This window comes from Bombus vosnesenskii, unplaced genomic scaffold (assembly GCF_011952255.1).
Source record: "Bombus vosnesenskii isolate JDL3184/JDL3185 unplaced genomic scaffold, Bvos_JDL3184-5_v1.1 scf7180000013293, whole genome shotgun sequence".
In the NCBI taxonomy this organism is placed as follows: Eukaryota; Metazoa; Arthropoda; class Insecta; order Hymenoptera; family Apidae; genus Bombus; species Bombus vosnesenskii.
The window spans coordinates 2,742,806-2,755,925 of record NW_022882944.1 but is presented as its reverse complement, the minus strand read 5'-3'; the positions used below and the strand labels follow the sequence as shown (position 1 = coordinate 2,755,925).

The window sequence follows — 13,120 nt, the reverse complement described above, 5'->3', positions numbered from 1 at the left end:
GGATTGAGAATTTTTATGTAAATTTATATTTTTATAAATAAAAATAAAACCTCAGGAATTTAAAGGAAGAAGATTAGGCAGAATCATTCTGTAAATTATGAACAAACGATTAGCTGATGGATACACCTTTCGCGTCCTTCATTCTGTTTCCAAGATGCTGTCTCCGTGATAAGCATATATTTCCGTACAAATTGACGAAAGTTTTACAAGCTTTTAATTTGTTGAATTAGTCATTGAAACTTAAAAGATATAGTTCCTTACTATTCACAAATTCTCGTGGAAATTAAAATATGAAAAAAGAAAATAAATAAAGGATATTTAACGAATTGGAAGTTACAAGGTTCGATTTGAAAGGTGAACAGCTTCGATATTTATGGATTGTAAAATTGCAAAGAATATTTCAATTTATGAGAATTATAGCTGTTTACAAGGTTACTCGATCAAACAAAAAATCGAAGATTTTTTAACCCGGCGAACAATTTTCTTCCTTGATTGCTGCATAATTAAGTAACATGCAACTGCAAGCGATTACAAAATCTATGTGGCATTTTAATTACTCAGAAGTGGAGACACTTAGATTCTAGAAGCTTCAATATATTTTTGTCACAGTATACGCGCAACCCATAAAACCAAGAAATTCTTGTAAACAATTCATTTTTTAATTGTTTAGATATTCTAATTTGAGACTATGTAAAAATTGAATGAAATAAAATATTTTCTCGGAATTTATGTATAATAAAACACAATGATACAGTGAGTAATAATGACAGAAAATCTGAATGACGACGGAAGTAATTAAATATTCGTTCAAAGAACATTGAACCTGACGAGCATTGCTAGACTCATTAAATATCGATTTCACCGAAAGATTAACGCCATCGAGGAAAAATATCTCTTACACATGAAACTGGTTTCTCGATTTCTCAACGGACAAAGAAGTTGAGAAATAATCGCGTGCTTATCCCAAGAGCCGATAGAAGAAAAGAGACTATTCTTCGGGCTGTGTTTACGAAGCGAAGTTCAATAATTAGTAATTTCGTGCATCTGTGCGTAGTACACAATCAGTCTATTTTTATCGTGAAAATTTCGTTTCTAAATGAAGGTTCCAAGTTTAGGAACTGGCGAACGAAGATGGAACGCGTTTTATCGTGTATCGGACGGTTAATTTTACAGTTCATTATCTACTATTAAAAGTTTCGAGCTTTAACGATATTTAAAAATTGAAATCGATGATATTGGAAAGTTGGAAATTTAAAATCTTGAATTTTACAATCCATTTTAAGTTTATATCGAAAATTATCTAATTTGCAATTACATAGCAAATTTTCAACTTTAAAGCCTTAGAAATACGAATTTTTGGTGCCACGGGTTTCTAAATACAAATTAATGCATATAATAATTACACACAATTGGACAGAAATCACAGGCGAAAGAAGGAGAAGACGTAGCCAATAATTAATTAATTTAATGCAGCAAGAACGTGGATGAAAAAAGTTCGTCATTTTACACCAACAGTAATTTCTCATGATTGACGACATCATGATTTTAACGATCATTTCGTCTCGTTAAACGGCAGCAAAACACGAAACGAGAAGTGCACTTGAGATTCATTGCCCTTGTGGGTATTCATTATTGCAGATATTTTGTGTCTGAAAAAACGTAAAAAAAAAAATTGTAAAAAAATGTTTAATTTTATCTGTCTCCTACCCATTTCAGTCATCATTTGCTATCAATATCATTTCAATATCATCATTTGCATATCATTCAAATGATATCACGTGAATGTTTCTAACTTTTTAAAATCAGAAATTACTTCTACACCATCTAAAGGCGTCCTTCTATTCTTCTTAAAATTATGAATAATTTTTTAATCGTTTAATACTACCCTCCCATTCATAACAAATTAATATTTTCGCGATTACTTATATGCGAATAATTATAGTTCTCGTGGTTGTTCTCATTAATAAAAACATACAAGCTAATTAGGAGAAGGGATCAGGAAGTTTAGGATTTTATTCACAAGTAGACATTTTGAAATGAAGATTCAGGGTCACAGAGCCATAAACATTGACTTAATGATGAAGAGAGAAGGCTATGAGCGAAGTAAAATAAATTGATCGTTGATGGCGATAAAGATTTTATCAATTGGAAATACTAAATTAAAGATATTCTTCTTTCGGAGGTTTCCTAGTTCTTCCCCTCTTTTTAACATAGAAATGGTATACATTAGAGAAATAATGAATACACATAATATTAAACCAGATATCGTATTTCTCACGGAATGTTTTTATCTCTACTGCGTCTCCTTTTTGTCTCGTGAATATCTAAAAAAACAATCATTAAAGAAATAGCGAATATATATAGTGAAAAATCAAATATTCGTCTTTTTTTCAGAACATGTTTGTTCTTTGCTCGTTTCCTTTTTTTCTTTTGAATGCACAAAGAGTGTGCGTTATAAAAGTAACGAAGACATTATTATTGCATAACAACTGTACTCGAGTAAATCACAATTGTGTTTCTAAATTGCAGATTTCTTTTCAGCAAATTGGTTACGATTACGCATACCAATTATCTATTGTCTTTCTCGTTTTTCATCGATCTTTTCTTGCTTTAACCGCTTCATTCTAATGTAGTTGATTTTTCATATTCATGTAAATGGCTACAAGTTTCATGATCTAATCTAATGGTTCGAGACGAATGTAAATTCATTATAAACATTGATTATTATGATACTATATGCTGACAATCGACGACACGAAACAAAATGTTAATCGGTAGAATAAAGGTAGAAGAGATTGCGACGTAGTTCATTTAACATACAGAACTACATTAATGCGCCGAATCGCGTCATTCACGTTTATATCATATAATTTATTCATAAAATATATTCTACTATTCCCTTGCATTATTATTATTATATTATTGTTCCCTTGTGTTATTACGCAAGACACATCCGTCGAATTTTCTATACCTGACTTAACAAAGAAACTAAAAACGCGCTTTCTCGGAAAATTATTTACACTTTCGTTACAATACAATCATTATTAATGTGTTTCTGGAACAGATGAAAACAATTAAAATTTTAGATAGAACTACAGTTTTAGATCTTCGACATTTTTGACTCGCAGAGATCTTGAGATAAAATTGCATTGTTTTACGATTACGAAACCAAAATGGCAATTTAACGTTTCTTTTTAAACGTCATGAAATAGTCGAATCTAATCAAGATTCGTAAAAAAGAAAGAGAAGAAAACAATCGTAAAAACTTATGAATGCATTCGTCTGTCTTGACGAATTATGAATTCCATAAAAATCTGCGTTAGCTAAATTAGCAGTCGTTCAGTTCTTTGTCGGCTCTGTCGTTATTTGAACAAGCAATCGAACATGCTAAGCATCGCTCAAAATTTACAATTTATAGCGTTACTAATTGCTGATGTCAGTAACGTACTTTATTTGCTGCTATTATAATCTTTGTTCTTTTTACTCGTTTTTTTTTCTTTTTTTACGGATGAACGTCAAAACCTTCAAAATATTATTAGATGTTATCGCTACACGGAAATTACTTATTCGTCGACATAAGCAAACATTAAATTGGCCATGACAATGTCTAACAGGCGAAGCAAGTCCTTCTAGTTTCAATATTTTTAGATATTTCTGTCGAATTAGAAAGTCATTGGATGAAATTCTAGATATCTTCCCATTAAATAGATCATAGTCTTATAGTCGGATAAGTCAGTGATATCAGTCAGTAGTAACAAGCAGTTAAAATAGTTTAATGATTACCGATTAAATGTATTAAATGTTTCATACATTTCGTATTCAACGAAAGTAAAAACTTGCTCTCGAGCGAAAATTGTGCCGGTTTCGAGATCAGTGAACCCCGAAGCAGTAAGCCTCGAAGCAGTGAACCTCGACGACCGTGAACGCGTAACCTTAGTTGTTTTTGAGGAAATCATGTGCATTTTTAATCGATCATCCACATCTTATCAAGGACGTATTTTATGAACGCGTTTACTTCGTTCAAAGATCGAACGATCGAACGAATGTTATCGATTTAGGTCTTGGTTGACAATATCCAGCCAATGTCACGTGAATATTAACAAAGTCGACAATTTCATCGCAAAAAGAGGAGATTAATAATGTAAAAGCGTAAAAAATAAGTAGCAGGGGAATGATTTTATCATTGGATCAAAGAATTATGTTCTTAGGAAAAGAATAAAGTAGAGTTAAGTAGTGAAGAAATAATCTATGATTTAATTTTGGTTTATATGAACTTTCGAACGAGAAATTGGGATTGCCTAAGAAAAAAAAAGATATTAAAATTCAATTAATATCTACCCATCTCTTGAACTTCGAACAGAGATTCTCTTTACTATTTTTAGAAGTTTTAGAAGATACTTAGGTAGCTCATTATTGATTTTCACATATACTCCTTAATGTGTCTTGCTATTGAAAATACTTTTTATCTAACTGAATTACCAAACCTATAGCTAATTCAGAGTAATTTGTAACGATAATTTGAATCTTTCAAAATGTTAAAAGATTTACAATATTTAACAAATACATTTCTGACTATATTTGTCGCCAAATATTGCTCTTTTTCAGATCAACATAGTTGCATACGGTTGTTTTCTTCTGATTCGATGGCAGGCGTACAGGATGGCTGTTAATAGCGAGCTCTTTAGAATCCCTTTGTTGTTCCCTTTGTTGCCTCTAAATGGCCGCTGTTCACTTCGAGCAATTCCGTCTCAGCCATCCGCGAGACTTTTTCCTCGAGTTTTCTATTCGAGATGCAGATGAAAGGAAAATTTTAACGTCCACCGAGTGCGTCGACGCTCCATATAAGACTTTTATCGCGCTGGAGAACTGAGATCTGAAATATTGCAAAAGTTTTTGTAGACTATGATTGTCTGCGACTTTCTGATATTTTATTACCTTAAAAAGATTTGCTGATGATAATGATAAAAGTGGTTATCGATTAGTGGTAAGATAGCATTCTAGCAAATAAACAACTTTTTATGATCGCTTAAACTCAAATAAAGATAAACTTGTTTCTAAATAGATGTAATATATTCTGCATGTAAAATCGATACTAAATGATGTGGTTTATTGAAATTGCAAATAAATATGAAAATTACGGCACTTAAATAAATGAGTTTATAATGTTATCAATATATCATGCAGATAATTAACACAGAATTGTCAGCTTCCTACCAAATATCTGTATCCTACCAAAGATTTCTGTGAAATTCTAGTAAGTTCCATTCTGAGTAATTCGAACTGAATATATCATTAGTTGTAAATATGTACTTAAACATGATACCTATTCAATTACCTATAATCAATAAATTCAAGAGAGCATCGTAGAGTAATTGAACCATGAAAACTGTCAAGAGAATATCTAGAGGAGTAGGTTGTTCCCCTCATCGCAAAGAAGGAACGAGGAATATCGATAAGGGACAAACCTGCATATGCAAAATACTTTTACTTTTAAAGTGAACGCTTTCAACGAGCGGATAAAACAGCAACTGCACTCACAACCGACATTCCATCTCTACAATCATCTACACCGACATCTCTATGTGAACACAGAAACGATTGAAAGAAGAAAGACAAAATTAAAAAGAAATATAATAGAGAGAAAACGTAGAAGGAAACAAAGAATCACGATTTACATTATAGATCTGAAAAAAACAAGAGGGGACAAAGAAAGAAGGGAAGCTCAGAAGAAACAAGACAAGAAAGTTAGTAAAATTAGAGTTGTTTTTGGAAAACGAAAAACGTGTATTGTCACGTATAAACAAAAAAGAATCCCTAAAGCTAAATTATTAAAACACCTGTTTACAGATTGTTAATAGAAAGATAGGAAAGCAAAGAAAGAAGCAAGAACAAAAAGGAAAGTGAGAAGATTTAATAATGGAATCTAAGATTAAGATTCTGTACAATAAATCTAAACGACAAAGAAAAAGAAAAAAGGAAAAAAGTTCCAGTCTACATAGACCACTGACGACAGTTCCAGTTACTGAATGAAGGCACGTAGATAAATATAGTAGAACTCCATTTATCCGAACTGTCATCACAAAGCCCGATTTATCGAATGTGTTCCTGGACCTCTACTATCCGATGTCAGAACACGCGATACACTGCTTGTATGAATAAGTGTTTGCCTCAGTTGTTTATACATTTCAATTAATTTTTCTGTTTTCTTCAATTACGTGAAAATTAATTACAATTGTAAATACAATTGTCCACATCTTGTCCATCGACTGCATCGGATAGAGTTTTAGGTACTGTAGTGATTTAGATCAAAGATTGGAATGGAATTTCCGATAACAACAACAACGAATCATATTGAACATTTAGAGCTTATGTGTCGCAACTACTTTGTATATCCTTAGGTATTGTTTTAATGGGTTTTTTCGTTTTTGCATAATTTCGAGAGAAGAGGCACGCGTACTTGATCAGCCAAGTGGTAGTGGGGCGATCCTGCTGTTTAAATAGACTGCATCAATGACTGTTTCCTTCAGTTCACACTCAACTGTCCGAAGTCATTTTCAATCCGGAGAAGATCATCGTGAACCACTTCTTTAAGCAATCTAATAGAAATTTTCACGGGAAATATGGCGATAATCAAGTTGCTCATCGTGGTCATGTCATTGACCATGGTCATCGCCACCGATCTGCGTAAGTAGCTTCAGTATTTTTCACTCACGACTCTTTGTTTGTTGTTACAACGTTTGGCTGACAATTCTTAACTTACGACACTTTGCTACACACTCCGCTACACGTCCTTGGCTTAGAACGATTTCCAAAGTACAAAGAAAGAAAATCGCTGTAAAATAATTCAAACATTTTAGCTATTTTTCTGTATTCGAACAAACTCCGTGTGATCTGTCCTCAACGACCATCTAATAACAATGAAATTTACTATAACCATAAAAAAATTAATATAAGATACAATGAAACACTTTAAAGTAAAAAGACTAATTTTCTAACACTTATTAATACTTTAACTAAAGAAAAATCAAATATCATGTATGTAGAAACGTATGAATCATTGAGTGGATCCAAAGAGACGTCAGTATCGAACTCAGTGTCGATGAAAAAGAAATTTGTGCCGCGAGCAAACAATGAAATTATTGAATCTGGACGAAACATTTCAGATTTCCAATCGAAAAATCATTACAGATCATGGAGACATGATCACGGTCTGAAAGAGAAAGTCAATTCCGAGCTTCAGATCGGCTTCGTAACTGGTGTTGCACTTTATTGGATCCACTGCAATGCAGTAACTGTTTACGTAACTGTTGCATGCGACATTTTTTCCCTCATTATCAGTCTCAGTATGTATCATTCATTTATTTGTTTGTTTTTCGTTAATTCTTGTAGCAAGCAATTGGAAGGTATGTAGCAGATCATTGCCAGCAGAACAGCTTACCAAATGCCTGGACACGGCTGTTACAGATGTTGTGACTTCATTGACTGGAGGTAAGGATTACCCTTTTTTCTTTATCAAAAAATTGGAAAATTGATCTCTATTTTGATCTGTATCCATCCTGTATTGCTTTTTTCTGTATAGAAACTCTTACGACAGTGTAAGAATCTTTTATTCCTCATTAGGAATATTTGTAAAATATTCTTACGTATATGCTATCTGATCATTAGCAAGGAACGTGGTATATTTGCGTCAAACATTATGCATCGAATTAATTTCAATTTCTGCCGCAAAAACCAATTTGGTTAATAGAAATATATATATAGAATAGAGATATCGTCTACTGTCTATCCTCTGAAAGACGAATCAACCACTCAAATAATTATCGTCATTACCGAGAGCATAAGTATATTTATTATTTGTACAATTATGCAACCATTTCACCTGACCGATCGTGGTCTCCTAATCCAACGCAATTTTCATTGAAAGGATAGTATCTGTTTTTTCATTTCTTTTTCTATTTTCTTCTCTAAGTCGAACTAGTAATATCATAAATGAATTATTAAATTTTCATCCCCTTCTTTAAAGAAATTATATATTATGAATGTTATTAGCAGACAATCATTTTTCATTGATATTTTTACTATCTCCCTCCACGCACGATATCTTCAATCTTAAATTTTCGAAAGTGCAACATCATAGGCTAAGTTTTCATTCCTTTTGGAGGAAATTATTAATTATAAATGTTACTTAATTACAAATATCAGCATCAAATAGTTAATTTCCTCTGCTAGTTTCACAATTAAGATGGCAACATTAGAATTGATTATTAAATTTTTGTTCTTACCTTTGAAAGTATTAATAATAAATATGTCTTTGTTTATAAATAGTACAATTAGTATTTGATATTCAGTTTTCTACAGGTTTCACTAGAGGCTAAAACTTTTCATAGGAACGCAGGAGAGAAACCTGTATCATTGAACAACCATTTCTCACATTTGCAAGTTTGTCCAAAGAAACCTGAAGAAAAATATCTTCCACGGATTCAAATTAGACAGAGAATCGATTGAAACAGACTTTGATCCCTTTGCTACTTTTCATTTTTGTCACAATTTTCGATGCATCGGTAAACGTTGTGCACAATTTCTTGTTGATTTCACAAGAGCAATGCACGTTGCGTTTCTTTGAAACTGGCATTAGTTTCTCCGATATAATCACGTGTGGCAATTTACAGAGGTTCTCCTTGACTCAAGTTGACTCCCTTCGCTTTCTGGATCCCCAATCAAAATTCACACACGTGTTCACCTGTATACATACTCTCGTTCATAAGATCCAAAACATTGAGTGCTTAACATAATTTCAAACATAATTCTCGAAATATAAAATAATTTTAACGCACCCTTTTTCATTCTCATACAGACGGTTAGTATTGGAACAATTATTATACAAAGATCTTATCCATATAAATGAATAATTTTGATATTTTCATTTTGACTGTTTTCGCTAACAATTTTCTGAAAGTTCTCCAATTTCGGTATCGTTCGTTTCAGTTGAACAAAGACACAGGGTTTAATAATTTCAGTGAAGAATAATTTAATTTTCTGCGGAGCAGTTGTGAAGATTTGCTTAGACTTTGACGTTTGACAATTAAACTACAAACCTTATGTATTTATGCAAATATGTAAAAGAAGAATAAAAATGATTACACGCGGAAAATGTTCAGAGCGAAGTACACGTTATTACTCTTGCCAACTAAAATATACATCTATTCGAGTTTTATTTCTTTTTACATAAAGTGGAAAATGCGGCAACTGTGCTTTTCATTGGCTGCAATTGCAACAGGAAGAACTTTTATATAATCGTTTCTAGTGACCGGTCGATTGACTATCTAGAGAGATCATGCGATTAAAAGAATTTATTAATTCTGCCTGGACGAACTTCGTTTCCATCCTTTGTGGGCAAATTATGTTACTTATGTTTAAACCTAATTTTATTTATTACGTTAGGTTTTTAAAACAGTTAAAAGAATGCTGTACTATATATCTGGTTCTTTGTCATATTATACGATCGTATAATCATTAAGTCAAGTGTTTGAAACATTTTTCAATAAAAATAAAAAAGAAAGTTAAAGATCGCAGATTGAACCGAAGTTAAAGATGAATTTCTTCTGCAGGCTTGAAGAGTTTAAGGATTTTGCCGATTGAACCATTGGCCGTGGACAGCGTGAGTATCGGTGGAACACAAGGATCGGTTACTTTGAAGCAGGAATATAAGAATATTAAGTTATATGGCCTTACGAAGGGTATTAAACTCTACAATCATCAGTAAGTTGAAAAAAGGCTTGCTTTATTTGATATTCAATAATTAGACAATTAATTGCTTTCCGAGAATTAGAAAATATTTTACGGCGAACGAACTTCTTCTTCGTGACGTTTAGCAGAATAAGTACGTTTAATGGGATTGGTTATTAGAAATTACGTTCATAATTAAAAGTTCATAATTAAGATTCATAATTAAAAAATTGTACTATATATAATATTATGGAGAATTGCATTGACTGTTTGGTAAACAAGTTTAATCGAATAAAAATAAGTAAACACAGTAGAACGGTTGCATAATAATTTAAGGAAAGAAATGTATCATGTGCTAGGATTATAAGTATCGGCCAAATATGGGCAGAACCGGTACGATGCACAATAAAGTAACAAGGAAAAAGAGAAAGAAACGCCTGGTAGAAATTGAAAGTTGTGTCCTGTTCGTTAAAATCAAACTTGAACTCGAAAAAACCGAACCAATAAAAGGATTTATTCTAAATTGATGAGAGTATATACAGACTTAATGATATTGAAAGTAGAAAAACTAGAAAAATTCAAGAACGCGTCAAAATATAATTCGGTAGATTGTTCTATCAGATATTGCACGAAACGTGTATCGAAGTTACTTTACATCGTAAATGATAATAAACGCATAATCTTTTAAACGAGATGAAATATTTTTCCATAAATTGCAAAATAGTCAGTAAATAAAGAAAAAAAAAACGTTATACGCATTGAGGAAAAATACAATGTTGACATGAAACTTACAATTCGATACAAGGCGATGGTTAACGATAACGCTCGTTTTTTAGCTTAGATGTGGATAATGGATGTTTATTGACGTCTGATTCGCTCAATCCGCAAGTAGACTTCGTCGCCGATTACAAGATCGAAGGAAAAGTGTTACTCTTGCCTGTGAAAGGATCTGGAAGATCAAACATCACCATGTGTAAATATATTTTTGCTGATATATTATCTACTTACATCTTATAATTTAAAAAACTTAACATTGTAGATGATAAACAACGTTTTCAAATTCCTCACGACCTCTTCGCTTCTTTAGAAATCTATCTCTTCGACATCAATTCATTTCAAAACTATAAAAATTGAATTTTCGTCTATTCCCATCTTTGTAATTCCTTTTATTCATATTTTCTTCTCTTTTCTCCGTTTTTTAGGATTTGTATTTCTTCCTGTATCTATAGAAATCTATATCTATTGCGTTTAAATGATAAATATAAATAATGAATAATGTTTTCTCAATCATTATTTTTATGCAAATATTTAGATGACTTGAAATCGCATAACGAAATATCCTGCGAGAAATATGAAAAGAACGGAGAGACTTACTTGAAAATCAAGAAATACGGAGTGAAATTCAGTCCTGCTCGAATCAACTTGCAGTTCGACAACCTCTTCAATGGTGACAAGATACTAGGTATTTATCAAAAATCACCATACAATAGCAGCAATCCTTATTTATTAGCGCATATTAATCAACCTTTACGAACAAGAAACGTACTAATTACTGTGCATGTCTATACAAATTTCAATTTTTCATTTATCAAATATTAACTAAAAGCCGAATTTTTTATACATTTTTGCGTAATAATATTACAGCTACCAGAACGATCAATTTAACTAATTTGTGAATTTGTCAGAGCAATTTTATAACTTACAACGATGAGTTTCTAGGGACTTTTAGTGAGATAAAAGCTACATAATTTTCCAAATAATTTCCGTTTGGATTTCTTTGGTATAAGTTTTCTACTTGAATCATTCATAATTCGAATAATACATTTTTCATAAATACATTCAATTTGATAATCTACTAATAATACTATAGAAAACTTCTAATGTAGTATTTACATTTCCAATGCATCGTGACTCACAATTTTGTATAAAATTATAGGAAAACCATTCATTAGAATCATTGTTTATGACCAGATTACAATAATGATACTTGTTATGCTACTCACAAAAATAGAAATATGATCTTATTTATCTTACGAGGTCACCGTTTCGAATGAAAGAAGAATAATGCGTCGTGTGCATAGACTTATAAATTTATGATTATGTACGACGTTCACCTTTACAGTTGATCTTTTTCTAAGTCAGTCATGATTACATGGAAATTCTAACATAAATATCTTCTTCTATCTTATCGATGCTATGATGCATTATTTATTAGATTTATTCAGTTCTAAGTTAGATTATACAAAGTATAGCAGACCATACAGAATTGTTAATTAATGACAGTTATTACCTCTATGACTGTCATAAAACAAAATTAGGTTAATGCTATCACGAATGAAATTCAATATTTTATATAAAAAGTAAAAAAAATCGTTTGCAGCGATTAAACGTAACAGTGTGATAGTTTTATTATAGGATGGCAATATTAAAATAAAATTTGTATCAGATGACATTTTATCTATGATAACATTATGGTTAAATGAGGTTAGGTCTGGATTACATTTTATGGAAAAGAATACGTTTAAGATGATTAAAGAAATGGAATAATTAACCTAATAAACTAACAAAAATATAACCTAGACTGATGTGATTCTGTTGTCATTGAAAATTTCTGTAATCTTACACGAGTTTCGAAGACTTGAATATTGTGACCTCGAATTACATATCTAATAATTTAATATTTCACCTGCCTTCTTCTTCTTTTGTAGGACCACAATTGAACAACTTCATCAATGAAAATTCCGAGTTGCTTTTCAAGGAACTCCAGGCCCCCTACGAGGAAACTTTCAGTCAAGTTTTCACCCAACTCAGCAACGAGGTGTTCAGTCGCGTGCCACTGAACAAAATCTTCCCGCCGGAGTAAATTACTAAGAGTTTCCATCATTCTATTTGCACGCGGGAATAATTAAGCCCCCTTCCGTGTAAAAAAGCGCAAAGAAAAATTATGCGAGTATGCCAAAAATTTGTACATATTGTACGTGTAAAAAATGTTTAGGACACGTAATAATGTGTTTGTATATTTCCTTTTTCTTAATAAAAGACAATTTTTACTAATTTTCATACTTTACTGTTGTAAATTATTTGAACTAACATTCTAATGATCCTATTTTCTAGGTGTAATTATTTGAAAGTCGTAATCTAAAGTCGTAATTTAAAAACTGTCTGTTCTTGTATGAACAATTTTATTTTCGTTGATGATTAGAAATATGGTGCCATTATTAATAGCTCGTAATATCAAGATCTTCTTCCAGCTAACAAGAGAAGGTCGCGTTTAAAAGCAAAAGATGATTAGACTGATTTAAGTGGTAACATGGTTTATAGTTTATGGAATGAGTAACAGGTAGAGTGAGTCAAAACTTGTCTTTTCAAGGTCTAAACACGTTTATACTTCAAA

At 31.7% G+C, this 13,120-nt stretch overlaps 1 protein-coding gene across 1 annotated transcript; it reads left to right on the top strand.

Moving 5' to 3' along the window:
• The first annotated feature begins 6,527 nt into the window (after positions 1-6,527).
• Positions 6,528-12,781, top strand: LOC117232781 (protein takeout-like). The gene is made up of 6 exons (XM_033492421.1): positions 6,528-6,684; positions 7,390-7,488; positions 9,609-9,759; positions 10,563-10,699; positions 11,039-11,188; positions 12,435-12,781. The coding sequence occupies exons 1-6, from the start codon at positions 6,621-6,623 to the stop codon at positions 12,587-12,589; spliced, it is 756 nt and encodes a 251-aa protein (XP_033348312.1). The 5' UTR covers positions 6,528-6,620; the 3' UTR covers positions 12,590-12,781.
• Positions 12,782-13,120: the final 339 nt, after the last annotated feature.

Bases quoted from the DNA above. Each gene is read 5' to 3' on its own strand.
- LOC117232781 (XM_033492421.1), top strand. From the start codon at position 6,621: ATGGCGATAATCAAGTTGCTCATCGTGGTCATGTCATTGACCATGGTC. The intron at 6,685-7,389 runs GTAAGTAGCTTC...TAATTCTTGTAG, and splicing joins GGTCATCGCCACCGATCTGC to CAAGCAATTGGAAGGTATGT. The intron at 11,189-12,434 runs GTATTTATCAAA...CTTCTTTTGTAG, and splicing joins CAATGGTGACAAGATACTAG to GACCACAATTGAACAACTTC.